This window comes from Nicotiana tomentosiformis, chromosome 12, assembly GCF_000390325.3.
Source record: "Nicotiana tomentosiformis chromosome 12, ASM39032v3, whole genome shotgun sequence".
NCBI classification, from domain to species: Eukaryota; Viridiplantae; Streptophyta; class Magnoliopsida; order Solanales; family Solanaceae; genus Nicotiana; species Nicotiana tomentosiformis.
Window position 1 is genome coordinate 48,919,583 of NC_090823.1, and position 24,991 is coordinate 48,944,573.

Consider the following 24,991-nt stretch of genomic DNA (forward strand, 5'->3'; position numbering starts at 1 on the left):
CGGGGTCAAAACACCTACCTTCAAGAACATTGAGTCCGAGACCATGGATTCGACCCTAGCCCCAAACGAGCTCGGAAAAACATTATTGGCATAGCTAAAGGAAGACCGAAATATCCGTAACCAGGCAGATGTTGCGGCGGGAATCTCGACGCATATCAGTATGGAACCGGCAATCAGCAAATCAAGGGATTTTTACCTTTTATAGAATTGTACTAAAAGAAAGACTCCTCTACTATATAAATGGAGGTCTGATAATTTGTTGGATATTATAACACGTATTCCAAAGCAATATATCATTATTATTTCTCTTTATGCTCTTGTTCTTCTGTGTCCTGATATCGATCGAAGCTTACTTGGCTCGAGGGTGATTAACCTTCCAAGGCTAAGACTGTTGAATTCGTGTGGTTTGCATTTACATTATCATTATTTATTTCAATTGCAATCTAATTTATCGTTTTGTGTCAAGTTAGTCCACGTATCCTTAAAACCATTTATAAATTCAATTGTTATCTGATTTTGAGGGTAAACAAAGATAATAGTAGTACTCAGACAGATTTTAACATGGTTCAACTCAAGAAATTATTGCAAACAAGTAAAATAAGGAACATATCATAGCCACAAAAAAATGAAGAAAACTTTTATGTAAAACAATTTCTTTTCAAAATATTACCTTATCTAGGAATTTAGAGCTTTAAACAAAGAACAAAAGTATAAGTAATTTTGAATTTGATGTTTGACATGGTAACAAAAGTATCAAGTATGATCCTCTAAAAGATGATTGAGTAATAAACAAATACAATAAGGATACATACTGTTTACCCGAAAAGTCGGATATAGTAAAATTTATAAGTAGTTCTAAGTATATGTGATATAGCTTGACATAAATCATACGTAGAAGTGGAAATGTTTAGATTCTTGGCTATAAAAACGGGATATAAATTATTGAACAAGAAGAGTGAGTATGCTGAATAAAACAAGCTCAAGAGATTTATTCTTCAATAAGAGGAGTAATCTTTTGTTACAATGTGTGAACCTGCGCTGTGCTTACAAGGATTCCCCCCTTTTATAGTAGAGGGATCTTACTTTATTCATAATAAAAAATATATAGTGGAGAACCCATGATGAATTGTCTCTTCCTCCATTCCCGCCAAGATTCTCTCCCCAAGTGCGGTTGCAATGGCTTTTGTCTGCGAGCTCGATACTGGCTCGAGCTCGGTATTGGGCCGAGCCCTCGGCCTTGGTTTGAGTTTGACATTCAGGGTGAATGTCAATCGGTCTGTGCATCTCCGACAACCTTCACGTTGCCTTGCGGTTCGATTTGGTCATGGGCTCGATAATGATACCGAGTCGATTCCTTGATCGGTCTTAGAGCTCGAAGCTTGTTTGTACTATCTTGGAACTCATCTCGAAGTCTCACTTCAGTCGCTTACCATTTGAACTCGATCAAATGTACGAAGGCCAAAATCTATTTCGACCGTATACAGATAGTCCCCTCATTTTTCAGGAAGAATGTGCTGAGAAGCGATATGATATTCAATCGCTCGATTGGATTATAAGTTGACATTTTCACTGGGCTCGATCATGACATACGTGATAGCTGTCCCATCGATTTAGCCTTTCAAGGTATTTAATGCATGTCAGACGGTGGTCAGCCACCGCTGATACTGAACCGCCTCGGTATAAACCTATAAATAACCCTTCCATTTATCATTTACCACTTTTACATCTTCAATCTCCCAAATTTTCTTACTCTTTCTCCCTCTATTTCGCCACTTGTAGAGCCACCTTCACCAGCGTTTGGCACCATCAACCTTTCATCTTCCTTTGCTTTTCTTTTTCTTATATCAATGGCAAAAACTTCAAAAACCATACCTCAGAAGGAGAAAGCTTCCTCTTCATGGCCGTCCGACGACAAGGCGCCGGTGGAGCCACCTCCCCACGAGTATATTCCTGGACCGTGTACTCTAAAGATCGATTTTAAGGTTGAAAATCCTGTGTCGGTTGTGGGTCGATGTGAGCATGTGTCGATGTACATATGCTCGATAATAGAGGGCCATCTCGAGGCTATGAGGAAAGACTGCAATTGGGGTCCCGAGGTTGTGTTGCAAATTCCCTCTCCCGAAGAGAGCATCATCACTCATGTGGAGGGGTTTTAAGTGTTTATACTTACCCCTTCACGTTGGGTCCCGTCGACCCAGTGAACATTGATTTTTGCAAAAGATATCAGGTCACCCTCGGTCAAATTCATCCTTCTCTATGGCGCATAGTAATCTTACTTCGCTTCTTCTCCAATAAGGCTGGGGGCTAGATTTTACCGTAAATCACCTCATACGATTGTATCGGCCTCAAATCTTTCGAGGACTAATCAGGCTCCATTGTCGGGCAACAAAAGCTTTAATGTCGAGCATCGACAAAGACAAGGATCGGGGTTGGATGGGCCATTATATTCGGGTGAGGACCCGTGACCTTATCCCGGAAGAGAAGATGTCGTTCCCCGAGGAGTGAAATTTCGACCGTAAGTGATTTTCGTAAGGCGTTGCTTTTCATATCTTTCTCTGATTCTATCTGATATCTCCCACCGATATACAGCTGCTCCTTGAATGCCACAAGCGATACTTGACCTCGAGGATTGGGTTCGGAAGTTATCCTTGACTTCCTCTTATGCCGAACGCGCTTGGCGTGATTTGGCGAAAGGTAGGTGGGAGGCCAAGAATCACGGTAAAGGTCAGTTCTCATGTTTTTAATGCTCCATTCGTTACTGACTTCCTTTCATGCAAGCGTTACCAATGATGCCGTTTTGAGGCCTTCGAGTGGTGAGGAAGGAACTAAGTCCCCGATCCCGAAACCGAGGAAAGATAAAAAGCAAAAAGCTATCTCTCGGTCAGAGGACATCAAGCCCAAAACTCAAAGGGTGAGGAGGAAGTCAATTGCTCTTTTGGTGGACTCGGTCCAACGATAGAGAAAAGAAGAAGAAGAAGAAGAAGATTCTTTGGCTTTGGTGGTCCAATCCGCGAAAGCTATCTAGGTTGCCAGACCTTCTGAGCCGATGAAGGCTACACCGGTCGGGGTCAGTTCCGATACCCCAAGTCTCGATCAGAGACTCCCGAGCAATTCGCTCAGGACCATGATAGTGGGTCATTTGCCTTCTCTTCCGACCTTTTCTGAGGAGGCGTTAAAGGAAGCACGAGAATTGAAGACCCCCCGATATGGGCGGAGGCTCTAGTGTAGGGCATCCTTTTCGGGATTGCTTTACTAGAGTCGGTGATGCCTCTGATATTAGTGACGCTTCTCTTCTCCAAGAAAAGGCCCAATGTTTCATTTCTCGGGTAATGATTTTATTGCCCTTGGTTTCTTCGTTCTTTTCTAAACCTGACTTGTGTTTTTCCCCTTCTGTGTAGGCTATTAGCAAGTTTCAAGCCGACCTCAGCCAGTGTGAGGTCTAGCTTCAGAAGGTCTCGGGGGAGAGAGATTCTCTACGGCTTCTTTGCGGTCAAAAGGACGAGGTTATAAGGGATCTCCAAGCAGATTTGGCTAAGGCTCGTGAAGAAGAGGACGAACTAGATAATCAGGTGAGCCTCGTTCTATTAGAGTATGGGTTTGACACAACTATGGATGCTAACCGTTCGTTATCTCAGCTGCAACAAAAGGTTGAAAAGATCGGGTTGCTTCGGGAAGAAGTCGATCAAATCAAGGCCAAATGTGATCGGTGGAAGGAGACTATCGACCGCCTAGCTGCAGAAAAATAAACTATCTCGGCCAAATTATCATCGGCCGATGTTCAGATTTGAAGCGTCAAGCAAAAAGGTTCGGCTCAGGCTAAGAGGATCGAGGAGCTTGAAACAAGGCTTATTGAGGCTAAGGCGAAGATTGAGTCATCGAAAGTCATAGAGGACAAGTCTATTGTTGTGTATCTAGCTGATGATGAGGCTGCTCAAATGGAGGCAAGAGAGGCATCGGATACTGCCGACACTCGAGCACATTGGGTTGCCGAACTTGCTAAGTGTCAATCTCGGAGGGAGACCCTCGAGGAGATACACGCTCGAGGTTTCGATCTTACTAAAGAGATAAAAAGGGCCAAAGAACTCGAAGCTGATGCTGAAGCCTTGGCTTCTGATGGCGACGATGCTGATGATGGTAGCAAGAGCGGGTTCGATAACAGGGGGGGAGACCAGGGGAGAAGAGACCGTTCTCGATGATAACCAGAAGCTTAGCCCTTAGCTTCTATGTTTCATTTATTCGGTAAACAATCTTTGTATATTTATACAAAATATCTTTTTTTACTGACTCGCTTCTGCTTTCTTACCTTGTGAAGATTTCATTCATGCCTTGCTAATGTTTTCATAAGGATTTAGGCGATTTCTTCGAATTTGGCTTTCGTAGCCTTTATGACCGAGTGAGTGTTTGCTCGAACACGAAATAAAAGTAGCCCATAGGCTTAGTAGTCGAGCGAACATTTCGAACTCGAAGTAAAGTAGCCCATAGGCATAATGGTCGAGTGGGTGCTTGCTCGAACTCAAAATAAACATGGCCCGTAGGCTTAACAGTCGAGTGAATGATTCAAACTCAAACATAAAGTATCATATCCCGTAGGCTTTTTATGATCGAGTGAGTGATTGCTCGAACTCAAAGTAAGATAGCCCTTAGGCTTTAATAATTGAGTGAGTTATTGCTTCGAACTCGAACTTGAAGTATCGTAGCCCGTAGGCCTTTTATGATCGAGTGAGTGATTGCTCGAACTCGAAGTAAGATAGCCCTTAGGCTTTAATAATTGAGTGAGTGATTGTTTCGAACTCGAACTCAGAGTATCGTAGCCCATAGGCCTTTTATGATCGAGTGAGTGATTTCTCGAACTCAAGTAAGATAGCCCTTAGGCTTTAATAATTGAGTGAGTGATTGTTTCGAACACGAACTCAGAGTATCGTAGCCCGTAGGCCTTTTATGATCGAGTGAGTGATTGCTCGAACTCAAAGTTAGATAGCCCTTAGGCTTTAATAATTGAGTGAGTGATTGTTTTGAACTCGAACTCAAAGTATCTTAGCCCGTAGGCTTTTTATGACCGAGTGAGCGATTTCTCGAACTCGAAGTAAGATAGCCCTTAGGCTTTAATAATTGAGTGAGTGATTGTTTCGAACTCGAACTCAAAGTATCTTAGCCCGTAGGCTTTTTATGACCGAGTGAGCGATTGTTCGAACTCGAAGTAAGATAGCCCTTAGGCTTTAATAATTGAGTGAGTGATCGTTTTGAACTCGAACTCAAAGTATCTTAGCCCGTAGGCTTTTTATGATCGCTTGTATCAAAAATCCTTTTGATAGTGGTTGGCCTTTAAGCCTGTTTGAATCATAAAGCAGGAAGATCTTTTCAAAGTGTGAGATATCTGAAAAAAAGAATAAGTTTTCTTTTATAAGTCATTATACATGTGTTTGTATCTTGTGCCAGAGTTCGAGCAAAACTACGTGGGCATGGTTCGTTTTGACCATTTGGCCCTTACACTTTTCTCTATCGAGACCCTGTTCCTCATGAATTTGATATGAAACAACTTTCTTATGTCGAACTTGATTTATTCGATTGGTAGCCCCCCCAGTATTCGAGGTTGATTATGAAGGAGCCTCGGATACTATTGATTTGTCCCCGGGTAGCACATAGTTGTTGCCTCGTTAAAAATCTTGCCGGAAAAATCCATTTGGGATAAAAAGCCGAACTTAAGGGAAAAAGAGTACAACGCGTGCTTTGAAACCAGAGGTCTTGATGTTTTTTGTCAAATTCCTGCAATGAGTTAGTGTCGAATATACGTATATAGACGATAGAGAAGAGAAAATCATACCTTAACAATAATATCGTTTGAGAAGCGATATGTTTCAATTGTTTGGTAATGGTTTTCCATCCATTGCTCTAAGTTTATAAGACCCTTTCCTGACTATATCGAGGACTGGATAGGGTCCTTCCCAATTTGGGCCGAGCTTCCCTTCATTAGGATCTCGAGTGTTGACGGTGACCTTCCTTAGGACCAAGTCCCCGATCTTGAAATGGCGGAGGTTGGTTCTTCTGTTGTAGTACCTTTCGATTCGTTGTTTTTGTGCAGCCATTCAAACCAGTGCCGCTTCTCATTTTTCATCTAATAATTCAAGGCTAGTATTCATTGCCTCGTAGTTCGATTCTTCCGATGTATGTCGGAACCTTGCGCTTGGTTCCCCGACTTCAACTGGAATTAAAGCTTCGGAGCCATACACTAAGGAAAATGGAGTCGTTCCTGTACTGGATTTAGATATTGTCCGATATGCCCAAAAGACTTCGGGCAAAATTTCTCTCCACTTTCCTTTACCTTCGTTCCATCTTTTCTTTATGTTTTGGATGATAATCTTGTTCGTTGATTCGGCCTGTCCATTCCCACTAGGATGATATGGTGTTGACAGTATCCTTTTTGTTTTATGATCTTCGAGAAATTTTGTCACTTTACCGCCGATGAATTGCTTACCATTGGCACATGTTATTTCTGCTGCTATACCAAATCTACACACGATGTGATCCCATGTGAAATCTATAACCTCTTTCTCTCTTACTTTTTCGAACGCCTCTACTTCAACCCATTTAGAGAAATAGTCAGTCATAAACAAAATGAATTTAGCTTTACCTGGGGCCGATGGTAGAGGGCCGACGATATCCATTCCCCATTTCATGAATGGCCATGGAGAAATGACTAAATGAAGCTGCTCTCCGGGTTGATGGATCATTGGTGCAAACCTTTGACATTTTATCGCATTTTTGAACGAACTCCTTAGTGTCCTTTTCCATGCTATCCCAGTAGTATCCTGCTCTAATGATTTTGCGAATTAGTGGTTCGGCGCCGAAGTGGTTTCCACAGGTTCCTTCATGGACCTCCTGTAAAACATAATCGGTGTCCCCTGGTCCCAAGCATACTGCCAGTGGTCCGTTGAACGTCCTTTTGTACAATGTTCCATCTTCAACCAACGTGAATCGAGCAGCCTTGGTTCGTAGAACCCTCGATTCTTTAGAGTTCGTTGGGAGTTTTTCGTTCTTTAAGTATTCAATATACTTATTCCTCCAATCCCAGGTTAAGCATGTGGAATTTATATCGGCATTTCCTCCCTCGATTATAGATCTTGAAAGTTGAACGACAGTCCCCGAGTCGAACTTATCTTCTTCGACCGACGACCCCAGATTTGCGAGTGCGTCCAAATTATAGGGTCCATTCTTTGAAACGGTGTAGAGTTACCTGTAGTTTGTCCAAATACCTCTGCATCCTATCTTCTCAAACTTCGAAAGTTTTGTTCACTTGGTTTACCACTAGCAAAGAGTCACATTTGGCTTCACTAACTTCTGCTCCCAAGCTCTTAGCTAGCTCGAGACCTGCAATCATGGCCTTGTACTCGGCCTCATTGTTAGTTAATCTAGTAGTTTTGATGTATTGCCTAATAATGCCACTTGTGGGAGGTTTTTATACGATGCCAAGCCCGGATCCCTTCACATTTGAAGCACCATCTGTGTAGAGGGTCCAAACCCTCGATGATGTACCTGATTTTAACAAGAGTTCCCTTTCAACTTCGGGTGCGAGGGTTGGTGTGAAATCGGCCACGAAGTCTGCTAAAATTTGGGACTTAATGGCCGTTCGAGGCTGATATTCAATATCGTACCCACTGAGTTCGACGGCCCATTTGGCCAGTCGGCCCGATAGTTCGGGTTTGTGCAAAATGTTTCGAAGTGGGCAAGTTGTTAAAACGCATACGAGGTGACATTGAAAGTATGGTCTTAACTTTGTAGAGGCGCTTATCAATGCAAGCGCCAATTTCTCTAAGTGTGGGTATCTAGTATCTGCCTCTCCTAATGTCCGACTTACATAATAAACAGGAAACTACGTACCTTACTCTTCTCGAACTAGGACACCACTTACCGCGATTTCTGATACCGCTAAGTATAAGTACAGCTTCTCATCTGTCTTCGGAGTGTGAAGTAATGGTGGGCTCGATAGGTACCACTTCAGTTGTTCAAGTGCCTGTTGGCATTCTGTGGTCCTGGTGAAATCGTTCTTCTTTTTGAGCAGAGAGAAGAATTTGTGGTTTCGAGCTGACGACCTTGAAATGAATCGGCCTAAGGCAGCTATCCGTCCGGTTAGCCTTTGCACTGCTTTCATACTATCCACGACAGTGATGTCTTTGATGGCTTTGATTTTGTCGGGGTTGATCTCGATCCCCCGATCCGACACCATGAACCCAAGGAACTTTCCCGATCCAACCCCGAAAGCACATTTCTCGGGGTTGAGCTTCATGTTGTATTTCCTTACAACTTTGAACGTTTCCTGCAAATGAGTCAAACGGTCCTCTGCGCGCAGGGACTTAACTAGCATGTCATCAATTTAAACTTCCATCGATTTACCTATTTGTTCTTCGAATATTTTATTCACTAGACATTGGTACGTAGCTCTTGTGATTTTTTAGCTCGAATGGCATTACATTATAGAAATAGGTTCCATACTTAGTGATAAATGAAGTTTTTTCTTGGTCCTCCGGGTTAATGCTAATTTGATTGTACCCGGAATAGGCGTCGAGAAAAGTGAGGATCTCGTGGCCGGCTGTGGCATCGATCAAGCGATCGATGCTAGGCAGTGGAAAAGAATCTTTGGGGCATGCTTTGTTTAGAACTTTATAATCTACACACATTCTAAGTTTGTTCCCTTTTTTGGGGACTACAACCACATTGGCTAACCATTCGGGATATTTTACTTCCCGAATCGACCCTATTTTGAGAAGTTTAGTTACCACATCTCTTACAAACGCGTGTTTTACCTCGGATTGAGGTCTTCTTTTTTGCTTCACCGGTTTGAACCTAGGGCATAAACTCAGCTGGTGCGTTGTTATCGATGGTGGGATCCCTGTCATGTCTAAATGGGACCAAGTAAAACAATCTATGTTATCAATAAGAAATTGAATAAGTTTTTTCCTGAGTTCGGGGGTCAACCTTGTTCCTAAGTATACCTTTCTCTCGGGCAGACGTTCGATTAATATAACCTGCTCCAGTTCTTCGATCGTCGACTTGGTGGCATCGGAGTCGTCAGGGACGATGAGAGCTCGAGGTGTCGGAAACTCTTCCTCGTCATCTTCTATTTCCTACTTCACCGATTCGGTCGAGACTTGTTGCTATGATTGCTATTTGGTTTCTCGCCTAATAGGCCTTTCTGAGGCCGATAATGTTGGTATCAGTGTTATCTCTTCGACCGCAAACATTTCCTTCGCAGCATGTTGCTCCCCGTATACTGTCTTCACGCCGTCCGATGTAAGGAATTTCATCACTTGGTGTAGAGTCGAAGGCACTATCCTCATATTTTGGATCCATGGTCTTCCGAGTAGGGCATTGCACCTCATATTGCCTTCGATTACGTGGAACTTGGTGTTTTGGATGGTTCCAGCCACATTAACGGGCAGAATAATTTCCCCATTAGTTGTTTCACTGGCCATATTAAAGCCGTTTAAGACCCGAGCTGCGGGCACGACTTGATTCTGTAAACCGAGCTTCTCCACTACCCAAGATCGGATGATATTCGCAGAGCTACCTGGATCCACGAAGACACGCTTAACTTGAACTTTAATTAATAGGATAAAAATTACCAGAGCGTCATTGTGAAGTTCAGAGATGCCCTCGGCTTCTTCAATTCTGAATGATAAAGTGCCCTCGAGTACAGAGCCTCGAGTTTGTTTTTCCCCTGTGGTCGATATCTTGCCGTATTTGAGCACGGGTCCCTGTGGAGTATCGACCCCACCGATGATCATATGAATGATATGTAGAGGTTCCTCTTGTTTATCTTTTTTGCTGGCGTCCCTTTCTCTGAAGTGATTCTTGGCTTGGTCACTGAGGAACTCTCGAAGGTGGCATTCATTGAATAGACGGGATACCTTTTCTCTTAATTGTCTGTAATCCTCGATCCTGTGGCCATGCGTACCATGATACTTGCACATCGAATTCGGGTTCCTTTGGGAAGGGTCGGTTTGCATGGGTCTGGGCTACCTAGTATCTTTGATTCTTCCGATCGCAGATACAATGCCCGATGCGTCGACACTGAAATTGTACTCTGATAGCCGAGGTGCCTCTATAGGATCGGCATATTTATCAAAGCCACTCTTGCTCATAAGCCCCCGAGAATTTTGTCCTCGATCACTCCTTCGATTGTTCCGAGCAGCATTGCATGTCGAACCGTTGTTCATTCTATCTGTAACGTATGGTTGATATCGGTCTTTGTTCGACCTTTGCTCTCTGTCGATGTCCCTCTGGTTTTTAATAGTTGTACTATTCTGATCCATGGATCCGGAAGGAGCTCCCAACTAGTCGTCTTCGACCTTAATTTTTGACTGATATCAGTTGTGTACATCCGCCCAAGTTATTGCTGGATACTCGATTAAATTTTGCTTCAACCGACGTGATGTTATTGAACTTTGCTCGTTCAACCCTTGGCTGAAAGCTTAGATGGCCCAGTCGTCTGTGACCCGTGGCAATTCTATGCGTTCCATTTGAAATCGAGACACGAACTCCCTCAACATTTCATTACCCCTTTGTTTTACTTTGAAGAGGTCTGATTTCCTTGTTGCAACCTTTATGGCACCAGCATGTGCCTTTACAAACAAATCCGCTAACATGGCAAAAGAATCGATGGAATTTGGTGGCAGATTATGATACCAAATCATCGCTCCATTCGAGAGGGTCTCTCCGAATTTTTTCAATAACACGGATTCGATCTCATCGTCTTCCAAATCGTTGCCCTTGATGGCACACGTGTAAGAGGTGACGTGTTCCTTGGGATCGGTCGTACCATTATATTTTGGAATTTAGGGCATACGGAATTTTTTGGGGATTGGTTTTGGGGCTGCACTCGAGGGAAAAGGCTTTTGTATGAATTTTTTCGATCCACCCCTTTTATCATTGGTGGAGCTCCCAGAATTTGATTGACCCTGGAATTATATGTTTCTACTTTCTTATCATTGGCTTCGACTCATTTTTTGAGTTCCTCGAGCAATTTAGTAATTTCGGGAGTAGTCCCTGATTCTTTCTCGTTTGACTTCACTATGGCTAGCTCCGTTCTATGGGTGATTTCTCAAAGCAGATTGGGCTCCGGCCTGCTTTGTACCTAAGTTTGGCTCTGCAACTGAGCTATTGCTATTTGCTGGGCTTGTAACATCTCTAAGAACATCCATAAGCTGACCCCGATCTCCTCCACGTTATGAGTGTCTCGAGCTACGGATCGAGTACCGCCCTGAATATTTTTTTTCGGTTCGGAACGTTGGTTCACCTCAAGAGCCACTTGTGAATTGACATCTAGAGGTACTTCGACTCGGATTTCAGGTACTTCGACTCGAGCTTCAGTGACATCGTTAAGTGGCCTTTCGGCCCTGGGTATCAAGTTGTTGGTTTCATCTTGAAGGCCGGCTTCGTGGTTGATAGGTAAAGCCATCAATCGACTATTTGCCATTGCTCATTTGAAGTTGTAAACTGGTGTGTATTGCATATTTTTATCAAACAACCGCTGTTACCCTTAGCCCCACGGTGGGCGCCAAACTGTTTACCCAAAAAGTCGGATATAGTTAAATTTATAAGTAGTTCTAAGGATATGTGATATAGCTTGACATAAATCGTACGTAGAAGTAGAAATATTTAGATTCTTGGCTATAAAAACGGGATATAAATTATTGAAAAAGAAAAGTGAGTATGCTGAGTAAAACAAGCTCAAGAGATTTATTCTTTAATAAGAGGAGTGGTCTTTTCTTACAATGCGTGAACCTGCACTGTGCTTACAAAGATTCCCCCTTTTAGATCTTACTTTATTCATAATAAAAAATATATAGTGGAGAACCCATGATGAATTGTCTCTTCCTCGATTCCCGCCAAGATTCTCTCCCTAGTGCGGTTGCAACGACTTTTGTCTGCGAGCTCGATACTGGCTCGAGCTCGGTATTGGGTCGAGCCCTCGGCCTTCGTTCGAGTTCGACATTCGGGGTGAGTGTCAATCGGTCTGTGCATCTCCGACAACCTTCACGTTGCCTTGCGGTTTGATTTGGTCATGGGCTGGATAATGATACCGAGCCGATTCTTCTATCGGTCTTGGAGCTCGAAGCTTGTCTGTACTATCTTCGGAACTCGTCTCGAAGTCTCACTTCGGTCTCTTACCATTCGAACTCAATCAAATGTATGAAGGCCGAAATCTATTTCGACCGTATACACATACTCAAATAAAGAAGCGTCACAGCAGATGCGATGATATGTTCCAGGAGTTCTATTGTTTCAGTATTGAACAATCTCTATTTATCACAGCTCATATTGTTTAAACGTGCATGTTTCATTATTTTAGCATATGGTGTTTTTGTTTTTCATTCAACTAGTATATTGTGCTTTAATAACTTATTTTTACTTTATATTAACAGAGATATGATATATCATCCATTTTTTTACCGGAAAGATGTTTGTTATCTTTTAAAGTCTCATTTCATAAGATTGGTAAATATTGATAGTACTTTTAATCACAAGGATGATTTTTTTTTAATAAACATGAAAGAAATCGAGGAAAAAGGTAGGATACTACAAGTGGCTTGATGTCGGAATATACAATCCTAGCAATAATTAATTGGTTTTAAAAAATTAAAAAATACTCAAATTTCAGCAATTATTTCATATGTTTATACCTAATAAAATTAATTAATATGATCATTTTGTGGTCAATTTCTAAATTGGCCGAATAGGCTCACTATTTATATGCTCGTATTTTTCTCTTCAATTTTTTATTAGTCACACACATATTTTAATTGATACCATAGTAACTTCGTTGTTAGTAATCTCATATGCTAATACACGACAAGTCTCATTAAGTACTATAGTGTCTAAAAGTAATACAACAGTAAGAAATGAAGAAAGTAGACTCCAAGGGTGTGCGGCGTCCATGAAGTACTACCGTGAATCCTCTCGAAGATATCAAGCTCACTCTCGAGGTCCGCTACCTCCGGCACCCGAATCTGCACAAAAATATGCAAATATATAGTATAGGCACAAAACAACATGTACTCAATAAGTATCAAGACTAACCTCGGTGAAGTAGTGACGATGTTCAAGTCATGTGATACTCACTAATCAGAGAATCTTTACATTATCTCAAATAACTGGAAACAAAAATATAACAAAGTTTATACCATCAACACAACAAAACAAGAGTTATCAACTCATCATATGTAATTCATGTTTGACAAAATAATTATCAGTCAATAACAAAGGCATAGAGAAGCATGCTAAAAGCAAAGTGAAATAATGTAAAGTGCGTATCAAATCATAAATAATTCACTTGCTTAATCAGGAATGCCACCCTTATACTCCACATTTCATCAACAAGAATACCACCCTTATACTCCTCATATAAATAACATGAATGCTACCCTTATACTCCATGTATCAATAACAAGAATGCCACCCTTATTATCCACATATCATTAATATAAATGTCACCCTTATACTCCACATATCACCAATATTAATGCTACCCTTATACGTTGTATTTCATCAACAAAAATTCCACCCTTATACTCCATATATCGTCAATATAAATGGCACCCTTATTCCCACACATCATCACAATAACAATATATGCTGCAACATGTCTATATGTACCATAATCATGACAACTCAAAATAACAACATATCATCAAGAGACAAAATAGCACAACTCATCAATAAGGGGCAAAAGGACATAAAAATAGTAAGGCGCAGATGTATGCTCAAGATAAAAGTTATAATCACGGCTAAATCAATTTAGCAAAAAATCCACAAACGTCCATCTTGACTAATTAGGAGCTAATACTCCTAAATATGACCTCTAGCATAAAATAATAAGTTCACATAGTAATACAAAAGTTTTCACATGTATCATAGAGAGCACAAAATCAAATTAAGGCATAGAAGAAGTATAGAGTCTAATCTGGTTATTTTTCATACATACAACATGCATATACGCTCGTTACCTTGCATATACGTCGCGTCAAATACATTACAATTAGAATAATAAGTTCCAAACCTAAGGGTTATTCCCTCACATAAGATTAAGCAAGATACTTACCTCAAACTGGCCGAATCAACCCTCCAAAATTGCCTTTCTTAGAAATCATCTCCGGTCGGCTCGAATCTAGCCAAAAATGACTCAATAACATCAAATAAAGCCATTGAAAACAACTCCAAATAATAAAGCTCTAATCTTTACTCAATTTTTAAGAAGTCAATAAAAGCCAACCCAGGGCCCACACGGTCAAAATCCGAATCAAAGGACAGATCCCGATTACACATAACCCCATGAGTTCAAATATGTAATTAGATTCCCAAATCGAGTCCAAATTGACTCTCAAATCACCAATTTTTTTAAAAACATATTTAACAAATCCCAAAATTCTCATCCAAACCCCATAATTTACGTGTACTAATTCATGTAGAAATAAGAAGTAATATCAAAATCAAGCAGAAATCACTTACCCTCTTGCTTGCATGAAAATCATTTTCAAAAATCTCACATCTCCAATTCTAGGATCAAAATTATGAGATAATGGGACTATATCTCGAAATTCTCCCAATATAGTTAGCAGTAGAAGTCACAAATATGACCTGGGGTTCGCAATTGCGAACCTCACAAATGCAAGAAGTGTCTCTCAAAAGCAAACATGCTCATCGCAATTGCGACTAAGAGGCTCACAAACGCGACCAAATGTCACAAATGCAGACTTCGTTTCCCAATTGCGGACGTCGTAGTTGAGACACTAGCTTCGCAAATACAAAGTTGGCCTTCTCAGGAACTCATCTCAAATGTGATCAAGACACCACAATTGTGGACTTTCGCAATTGTGAGCATACCATCGCATTTGTGAGGTCTGCGGCACCAGCAAAATTTGAAACTTCCCAAAACCAATAAGAAACCAATCTGAAACTCACTCGCGCCCCTCGGTCCCCACACTAAATATTCACACTAGTATATAAACCTCATATAAACTCGCTCGTAAGCTCAAAACATCAAAACAATATCAATCACCAAGAATCAAATACCAAAACACGTCATGCAAGCTTTCAAGTTCAAGAACTTCAAATATTCACAACCAAATGTCCGATACATACTAAACCAACTCGGAATGAGACCAAACATTGCACACAAGTTCTAAATGACAAAACAGCCCCATTTCAAATTCCAGAACAATAATTCAAACCCAATAACTTTAAAGGCAACTCACGGTCAAACCTTTGAACTTTCTAAACCTCCAAATTTTCAACTTTTGGCAAATAGAGTTAAATCATTCTAGGAACCTCCAAATTCAAATTCGGACATACGCCTAAGTCCAAAATCGCCGTAAAACCCTATTGAAACCATGAAAACACAAATCTGAGGTTGTTTAAATAATAACCAAGCTTTGGTCAATTCTTACAACTTAACCATCCAATAATAGAACTAAGTGTTCCAATTCATTTGAAAACCTTCCCCGAACCAAACCAACCATCCCCACAAATTATAAAACAAAAACAAATCATTAAAGAGTCATCAAATGGGAAAACATGGCTCAAATACATAAAACGACCAGACGGTTCGTTACATTCTCCCCCTATTAAATAAATGTTTGTCCTCGAACGAGTTTAGAGTCATACCTGAAGTGCCAAAAAGGTGAGGATATGTGCTCTGCATATCATGCTCGATCTCCCAAGTCGCCTCCTCGACTGACTGACCTCTCCACTGAACCTTCACTGATCCAATGTCTTTAGACCTGAGCATCCAGACCTACCAATCCAAAACTGCCACTGGCTCCACCACATAAGCTCGATTGCCATCAAACTACCTTATGTTGAAGTCCAAAACATAGGACTTATCTTCATGATACTTCTGAAGCATAGAAATGTGGAATACCGGATGAACTCCCGAAAGATTAGGAGTCAAAGCAAGTCTATAGGAAACCTCGCAAACTCTCTCCAACACCTGAAAAGGACCACTAAACCTCAGGTTGAACTTGCTCTTCCTCCCAAACCTCATCGCACCCTTCATGGGAGAAACATTAAGAAGGACCTTCTCACTCTCCATGTAAGCTACATCACGGACCTTCTGATTTGCGTAACTCCTCTTCCTGAATTGGGTTGTGAAAATCATATACTTCACCTTCTTCAAAGCATCACAAACCAAGTCTATCCCCAGTAACCTAGCCTCATTTGGCTTAAACAAACCAACTAGGGAAAGACATTGGCTCCCATATAAAGCCTCATACGAAGCCATCTGAATACTTAACAAATAGTTGTTGTTGTAGGCAAACCCTGCTAAAGGTGGGAACTGGTCCCGCTAACCTATGAAATCAATAGTGCATGCCCTCAACATATCCTCTAAGATCATAATTGTCCGCTCTGACTGTCCGTCCGGCTGAGGGTGAAATGCAATACTCAACTAAACCTACGTGCCAAACTCATGCCGAACCGCCCTCCAAAATTCAAAGTAAACCAAGTGTCACGGTCTGAGATGATAAAAGTAGGTACATTATGCATGCGAACAATCTCTCAGATGTAGCTCCTAGCTAATTGCTGCAAAATATAGGAAGTCATGACCGGAACGAAATGCGCTGACTTGGTCAACTGGTCCACAATGACCCAAATGGCATCAAACTTCCTCACATCCATGGCAACCCTACCACAAAGTCTATAGTAATGCCCTCCCACTTCCACTCAGGTATATCAATCTTCTGAAGTAAACCACTTATTTTCTAATGCTCATACTTGACCTGTTGGCAATTCAAACACCTAGAAAGATGCCCAACAATGTCCTTCTTCATTTTCCTCCACCAATAATATTGCTTCATGTTATGATACATCTTCGCAGCACCCGGATGGATAGAATACCGGAAACTATAAGCCTCCTTAAGAATCAACACCCACAATCCATTGACATTTGGAACACAAACTCGAACCTAAAGTCGCAACATAACATGATCATTGATAGTCATCTCCTTAGTATAATTTTGATATACCATGTCCTTAAGAACAAGCAAGTGGGGATCATCATACTCTGAACTACCTAGGAAAGTCTGAATCACCATCATAATACCCAGCCAAACCTAGGAAAGTTTGAATCTCTGTAGTTGTTGAAGGTCTGGGCCAACTCTGAACTGCCTCAATCTTTTTTTGATCCATCTTAATCACCTCACTAGACAATATGTGGCCCGGGAATGCCACCAAGTCCGACCAGAACTCACACTAGAACTTGGCATATAACTTCTTCTCCCTAAGAACCTGAAGCACCATCCTCAAGTGCTGATCGTGCTCCACCCTACTACGGGAATATACCAAGATATCATCAATGAACACAATGATGAAAGAATACAGATAAGGTTGGAATACACGGTTCATCAAATGCACAAATGTTGCTGGGGCATTAGTCAAACCCAAAGATATCACCAAAAATACATAATGCTCATAACGGGTCTTGAAAGACATCCTAGAAATGTCTGAAGCCCTGATCTTCAACTGATGGTACCCCGATCTTAAGTCAATCTTGAAGAACACCCTATCACCCTAAAGCTGGTCAAATAAATTACTAATGCATGGCACTAGATACTTATTCTTGATGGTAACCTTTTTCAATTGCCAATAGTCAATGCAAATTCTCATGGAGACATCTTTCTTCTTCACAAATAGTACTGGTGCACCCCAAGGTTAAACACTCAGCCTGATGAAACCTTTATTTAATTATTCCAGCAATTGTTGCTTTAATTCCCTCAACTCTACTAGAGCCAGGCGATATGGTCGAATAAAAATAGGTTAAGTGCTCAGTACCAAATAATGACAAAATCAATATCCCTATCGGCTGACATGCCTGATAGGTCAGCATGGAACACATTTAGAAACTCTCTCATTATGGGAACTAAATCAATCATAGGAGTATCAACAGTGACATCTCTAACAAAGGCTAAGTACGCCAAGCACCCCTTCTCAACAATTCGTTGAGCCTTCAGAAAAGAAACTACCCTACTGGAAATGTGACCAAGCGAACCCCGTCATTCCAACCTTGCCGACCCTAGCATATCCAACGTCATGGTCTTAGCATGACAATCAAGAATAGCATTGTACAGAGATAGACAATCCATACCCAAAATGTAAAGCCCCGTAAATTGGCATAGTTGACTCGAGCTATTTATGTAAGTTTTAGGGGGTAATAGAGTCAATCTAGGAATTGGTGCCGACCCACACAAGGGGATAGAGGTGATCGGAACATGATAATGTATGTATAGTTCAAGATAAGGTGGTTGGGAGTGTTAAAATAGCAAAAAGGAAGTAAAAACATAAGGTTTGAAATATTGATTGAAATTGGCAAAAACAACGCATTTAGGCACTAACGCGCGCTCAGCACGCGAAAGTAAAACTGAGTTGGCAAGGAATAAACTAGAGCATTTAGTCAGTAATGCACGCTCAGCGTGCGCTATGAAATTGCTTGAACATAGATAGCACATGTTGCACACGCGGCGCGCGGCCGCCGCGAGGTCTTCTGCAATATATAAATACATGAGTGAGGAGAGAGAAAAATAAAAAGATTTCAAGATTAGGGCTTTTTTCTCCATCACCCATACGACCAAGGCTTCCAATACACACTTAAGGTGAGTATTTAAGTGTGTTTTTATGATGATTTCACTTCTCAATCACTAGTAACAATAGGGTTTTGTCTTGGACTCCATAGGATTTCTTCAAAATCTCAAGAACACCCCAAAAGTTGGCTTTCAAGATTTAGGCTACAAGAGGTAAGCCTTCACCCTTAAACTTACATGCATAGATTGTTAGTGAATGTATGAGCAAGAAATAAGTATTAGCACTTATAAGAAGGTGATTGGAAGCCATATGTGTTGAACCTCGATTATTGGGTGTTGTAGATATTTTGTAATGAGTTAATTAGTAAATTTGGTGGATGTGAGTTCATTGTGGATTATAATGGTACTAAAGAAGGCAGTTAGTAGACAAAGGATGTTGTAGAGTCTCTTGTTTGTGGGAAGGATTGATTGTTGGATGATGAAACACCACTACTAGAGTAGTAGATTGCTACTAGGTGTTTGGTAAAATGCCTAAATAACCTAAAACCTAGAAATTTTACTAATAGTGGTCCAATTAAATTATATTGATGTAGATTGAAGTTGTAAGAGTAATGGGAGGTTTTAGTATCTTGAAAGAGCTCCATCGTTGTATGTTGGCAAAACTCCATTTCTAGAATCAGAATCCATGAGTTCCTCATATATTCCAATGTGGTTGGTTCAAACACATATCCCTACGATTTTGAATTGCTTCCGATGATTGATTTACCTATATGCTGATGTAGTCGACTCATGTTTAAATTGCCCCTTTCATATTATACTTCCCCTTCGTGGGAAGAATGTTAAAATATAGTTGTTGTAACTAATGCTTATGATTTGAATCCACGTTTGAATTGTAAATAACCATACTTTTCTTTGTAAGTATTTCCAATGTGGTTTGAGCTCTTACATACCCAAGAGTAGAAACTATAGATATCATGTTCCCCTTTTAGGAAAAATATTCCAAGGATAAATGATGTATTAATTGCTTATGATTTCAACTCATGTTTCGATTGCCAATCATTATGCTCCCCTTTTGAAAGAAATTCATTTTGTTTAACGAATTCATTATTCATGAATTTAAAGCTATGATTTCCTGAATGTTCTACATGTTGATGTTTATGATAATGATCTTTGAAAGTAAAGGAATGAAAGTGTGAAATACGTGATACGTCCATCGTGCCAGGAACAAAGATTTACATGTATGGCCAAGAGTGCCAATAAATTAAAAGATGATATGAAAGGCTATAAGATGAATATATGTATATATATTTCTATTTCCTTTATATACAAAAGTGTTTTATTTGGGAATATTGTTAGTGATAATGACAAGGTCGGAAATCCAAACTAGAGTAAGAATTTGAAAAGTAAATGCGGAAGCAATAACAATAAGGAATTGAACAACTAGCACTTAAGGGCAGAAAATAAAGGATATGGGAAAATTCAAGGAAAGAATTCCAAGAACTTCCAAGAACGCAAGTTCTATAGCCTTGACAAGATCAAAGCAACAACGTCTTGATTTATTGAAGAAATCAAACGCCTTTACTTAAAAGCAAATCAAAACAATAGATTCGGATCTTGACCGCTTTACGAGTAACTTGAGACAACAATTAATAACTAGTATTAATCGCCTTCTAAGAATACCACAAAGGAATCAAAGATATCACAATAGAGAAGTAATCTTACTACCTTGAACTATGAACTAGTAAAGGTTGAAAGATAAATCTCAAAGCACAAGTAACAAAGGTTCAAAAGAACTCTCAAAGTATGATATACTTAATCAATAATGAAGTGTCACAATGAATGAGAAGAACTCCTTATTTATAGGAGTACTAAGGCATTAAAAGTCATTACAATTAGGTAGGGGGCTGCTAAGGGGTAACAAAGTCATCAAAATTAGGTAGGGTGGTTGCTAAGAAATAAGAAAAGTCACAAAGTTAGGTAGGGGCGGCCAAATCCCTTTGGGGCAGATTTGGGCCTTAAAACTACTAGTTTGGGCCATTGGTTTGGACTCCAATTGGGCTCCATTTCAAACACCCCCATTTGGACCTCTTTTAAGCTCATTTTGGGCTCTTCTGGGTGCCCTTTTGCTAGATTTCAAGGGCCGAGTTCGGGACTCAATCTTCCTCCTCTTGGACTTCAATTTTGGCCACCAAATAATTGTAAAACTTGTATAATTTATCTCCTTTGGTCTTGAGCTCGTCCTCCACAATTAAAAGCTTCTTTATTTGTACTTGAAGTCTAATGGCCTTATTTTGCAACTCTTTAGCTTGACATATTGTTAAAGGCCATCTTTGAGATTCCAAAGCTTCATCCATGTCCTTGAATAGAGTTGAGCTTCCTAGGATGCTATCATTCCCCTCTTCTTGAAGAAAATTCGTCCTCGAATTTCGACCTTGCAAGAAAAAGAAAACACGCCCTTGTAAATGGCATCCACTAATCTGAAAAACTAGTAGGAATAAAATAAGATAGTGACCATGTGTCCATTTAACCCAATTAATCCTAATAGGTGTAAATAAAGCATATGGATATCATCATCCCAACAAAATTTATGCCTACCTAGATCAATACAATAAAAACCTCTCGTAGATGCGCCATGCAATGGAACTTGCAATTCGATCTTGTCAGTAAGGTAGTCCATAGGTATACATGACAAAGAAATTATAAAAGATTGACAACACATCCATTTAATATAAGTATATCTACCACATGTATCAAAGAAGATACTTTCATGATTTAGCCAACTATCTACAATTAAAAATCTCATGGATTCCTCTACATGAAAGAGTATTTGATTACAAGTGTTACAACAATCATGCATATCATCTTTACTTGTATCAAATACTTTTACAAGCTCACATTGAACATGACTTGAAGAATGACTCCCCATCACACAACAAAAATCACATTCTAGCAATTTATCACATGAAAACTCATTAGCCACTTGAATAAGAGAAGAAGAAATATTTAACTCATTCACAAGCCTCTTCTCATAAATTTCATGCCTCTTTCCACCAAGTTGGAATACATAATCATCTATGTCATAAACAATTTCAAAAGGAAGCAAATTACTCTTGCACTTTAACTTAGATCTTACAGTTAATGACTTGATGTGCATCAAAATATCATCATCCACAAAAATTATAAAGTCACAAATATAAAAAATAAGAGTATAATTCATTACCTCCAAAAATACCTTAGGTATTCTAGAAAGGCCAAGAATGCAAATAAACCAATTATACATACCATACTTGGATTTATTTACCGATGGAACATCATCACCTTGTATTCTTTTATGCAATGGCTCCAACTTAGCAATGCTTTTAGGAAACTCCATGTCATAACACTGTAAATAAGAATGAAAATAGTCAAAAGGTTCAATAACAAAGAATTTAACCAAGCTTTTATCTTCCACCATCCAACAAGAATAGATATCGCCAAATTCATGTTGGAATCCAATTGGATCTTTTGCTACCATCTCCTGCGCCTCACCGCCCCTTTCAAAAGGTATTTCAACACGTGGTTGCACAAAATCACAAGAACTAAAACAAGAAAGAGTTAATGGGTTAGGAAGTAAAGAAACTTTTTTCTTGCTTACACTCTCTTTGGCTTTTATCACAAGACTAACGTTTTCCTCACCCTTAGCCTCTTTTCTCTCACTAAAGAGTTTTTCTTTGCTTTCACTCAATCCCTCTTGCTTTTCTCTCTCTACCTCACAAACTTTGTTCATCTCATTACCTTCTCTCTTTTCTTTTCTTTCAATATCATTCTTTACCTCACTTGACATCCCACTCTTTTCACTCAAGACAACCTCTCATTTTTCCTTTCTTGGAATGTCAACATGCACTCCCTTACTCCTCTCATTCTTTTCTCTTTCATATTTTTTCATATTCTCTTTAACAATCTTTTCATCTTCACAAATTTGTGAGGGAGTCAAAGGCCCAAGAATGAGTTTCTTCCCATTAATCTCAAAAGAGTATCTATTTTTTTCTATACTATATGAAGCACTTCTATAGACATACCATGGCCATCCCAACAAGATATGAAAACTATTCATCGGAATGACATCACACCAAATCACATCCTCATACCTTCCAATAGAGAATGGCAAGAACACTCTTTTATCTACTTTTACCCCTTTTAACATGTAGGGTTCAATATGTTCAACACAAGACAAGTTCAATTTCTCAACCATATAAGTGCTAATTAAGTTATACCCAAATGCTTTGTCAATTCTAAGGGCATAAATTGCAGATATCACTTTAGCTCTTGTTTGAAAAATAACTTTACCATTGTCTTCCTTCCATTCGGTATACTGTAAGTTCGACTTTTCAAGTTGCTGAGTCATAGCTTTCCTCCTTCCACTGTAACTACCTGTTTGAGACATCTTGACATAGATTAAGGGAAATATGTATCTCTCAAATTTGGCTTTTTTTCTATAATGTTCTCACCTCTCTTGCCTTTTTTTCCTCTCGAAATAACCTTTGAACAAAATACTTTGTAGATTTATGGTTAAACCCAACTCATATAAAGTTCTTAGTAGTAAAATATAGATTTTTGGGGAACAAATGAAAGAAGAACCAAATCCTAGAACTATTAGGCTCGGTTGAAACAAGACACGAACAAAACGGAAATGATTAGATTAGAAAGAGTAAGAGAAATTAAATTTTTGTCTTATCTTTAAAATCTGGGATCCCCTCTTCTTGTTTCCTTTGATAGTTTTTGGAAACAAATTAGATACAAAAGAAAGTTCCTGGAGAGCAAGCAATTTTTTTAAAAAAAATTGATTTTCGTTTTTTTTGTTTTTCTTTTTAACTTGTTTTTTTTTCTCTTAGTATTCAAAAAATCCCCAGAATTATCAAGAACAAAACCCTGATAGAACCGCTCTGATACCACTTGATAACGACAAGGTCGGGAATCCAAACTAGAGTAAGAATTTGAAAAGTAAATGTGGAAGCAATAACAATAAGGAATGGAACAACTAGCACTTAAGGGCAGAAAATAAAGGATATGGGAAAATTCAAGGAAAGAATTCCAAGAACATCCAAGAACGCAAGTTCTATAGCCTTGACAAGATCAAAGTAACAACGTCTTGATTTATTGAAGAAATCAAACGCCTTTACTTAAAAGCAAATCAAAATAATAGATTCGGATCTTGACCGCTTTACGAGTAACTTGAGACAACAATTAATAACTAGTATTAATCGCCTTCTAAGAATACCACAAAGGAATCAAAGATATCACAATAGAGAAGTAATCTTACTACCTTGAACTATGAACTAGTAAAGGTTGAAAGATAAATCTCAAAGCACAAGTAACAAAGGTTCAAAAGAACTCTCAAATTATGATATACTTAATCAATAATGAAGTGTCACAATGAATGAGAAGAACTCCTTATTTATAGGAGTACTAAGGCATAAAAAGTCATTACAATTAGGTAGGGGGCTGCTAAGGGGTAACAAAGTCATCAAAATTATGTAGGGTGGTTGCTAAGAAATAAGAAAAGTCACAAAGTTAGGTAGGGGCGGCCAAATCCCTTTGGGGCAGATTTGGGCCTTAAAACTACTAGTTTGGGCCATTGGTTTGGACTCCAATTGGGCTCCATTTCAAACACCCCCATTTGGACCTCTTTTAAGCTCATTTTGGGCTCTTCTGGGTGCCCTTTTGCTAGATTTCAAGGGCCGAGTTCGGGACTCAATCTTCCTCCTCTTGGACTTCAATTTGGGCCACCAAATAATTGTAAAACTTGTATAATTTATCTCCTTTGGTCTTGAGCTCGTCCTCCACAATTAAAAGCTTCTTTATTTGTACTTGAAGTCTAATGGCCTTATTTTGCAACTCTTTAGCTTGACATATTGTTAAAGGCCATCTTTGAGATTCCAAAGCTTCATCCTTGTCCTTGAATAGAGTTGAGCTTCCTAGGATGCTATCAGTTAGGGTACCGAGGAATGTGGATTGTGAAGGCCCACACCTGAAACTACATGTGTCGGTGTAGGAGATGACTGAGAGACAAATTCGCTTGTAATATGATGAGATTATTCCCCTTAATTGGGATGAGTTTATTGCTAGCATCAGTCTTTTTCCCATGTCGACCCACACGGCATTGTGGGGAGACGGCTTAGCTGATCGAGAAGTGATCGAATACCATGCCACGCACATGGTCATATAGTGTTTCCATGTCAACCCGCATACATTAGGGTGAGACGGCATAGCCGATTGAGAGTTGATCAGACACCATGCCATGTGCATGGTGGTATGCCCTTCCTTTCGTTATATTTGATTTGTATTACAATGTCAATCCACATTCATCATGGTGAGATTGCTTAGCCGATCTAGCGGTGATCGGACTTCATGCGCCGCGCATGGTGGTGATCGGTAGCTAATGATCT

At 39.8% G+C, this 24,991-nt stretch overlaps 1 protein-coding gene across 1 annotated transcript; it reads right to left on the reverse strand.

Annotated features, from left to right (window-relative positions):
* Positions 1 to 9,158: 9,158 nt before the first annotated feature.
* LOC138902601 (uncharacterized) lies at positions 9,159 to 9,965 on the reverse strand. Its single transcript, XM_070190485.1, has one exon. The coding sequence runs from the start codon at positions 9,963 to 9,965 to the stop codon at positions 9,159 to 9,161; it is 807 nt and encodes a 268-aa protein (XP_070046586.1).
* Positions 9,966 to 24,991: the final 15,026 nt, after the last annotated feature.

What these genes read in the sequence shown, in the direction of transcription:
- LOC138902601 (XM_070190485.1), bottom strand. Translation starts at nt 9,965, where the DNA reads ATGTGCAAGTATCATGGTACGCATGGCCACAGGATCGAGGATTACAGA.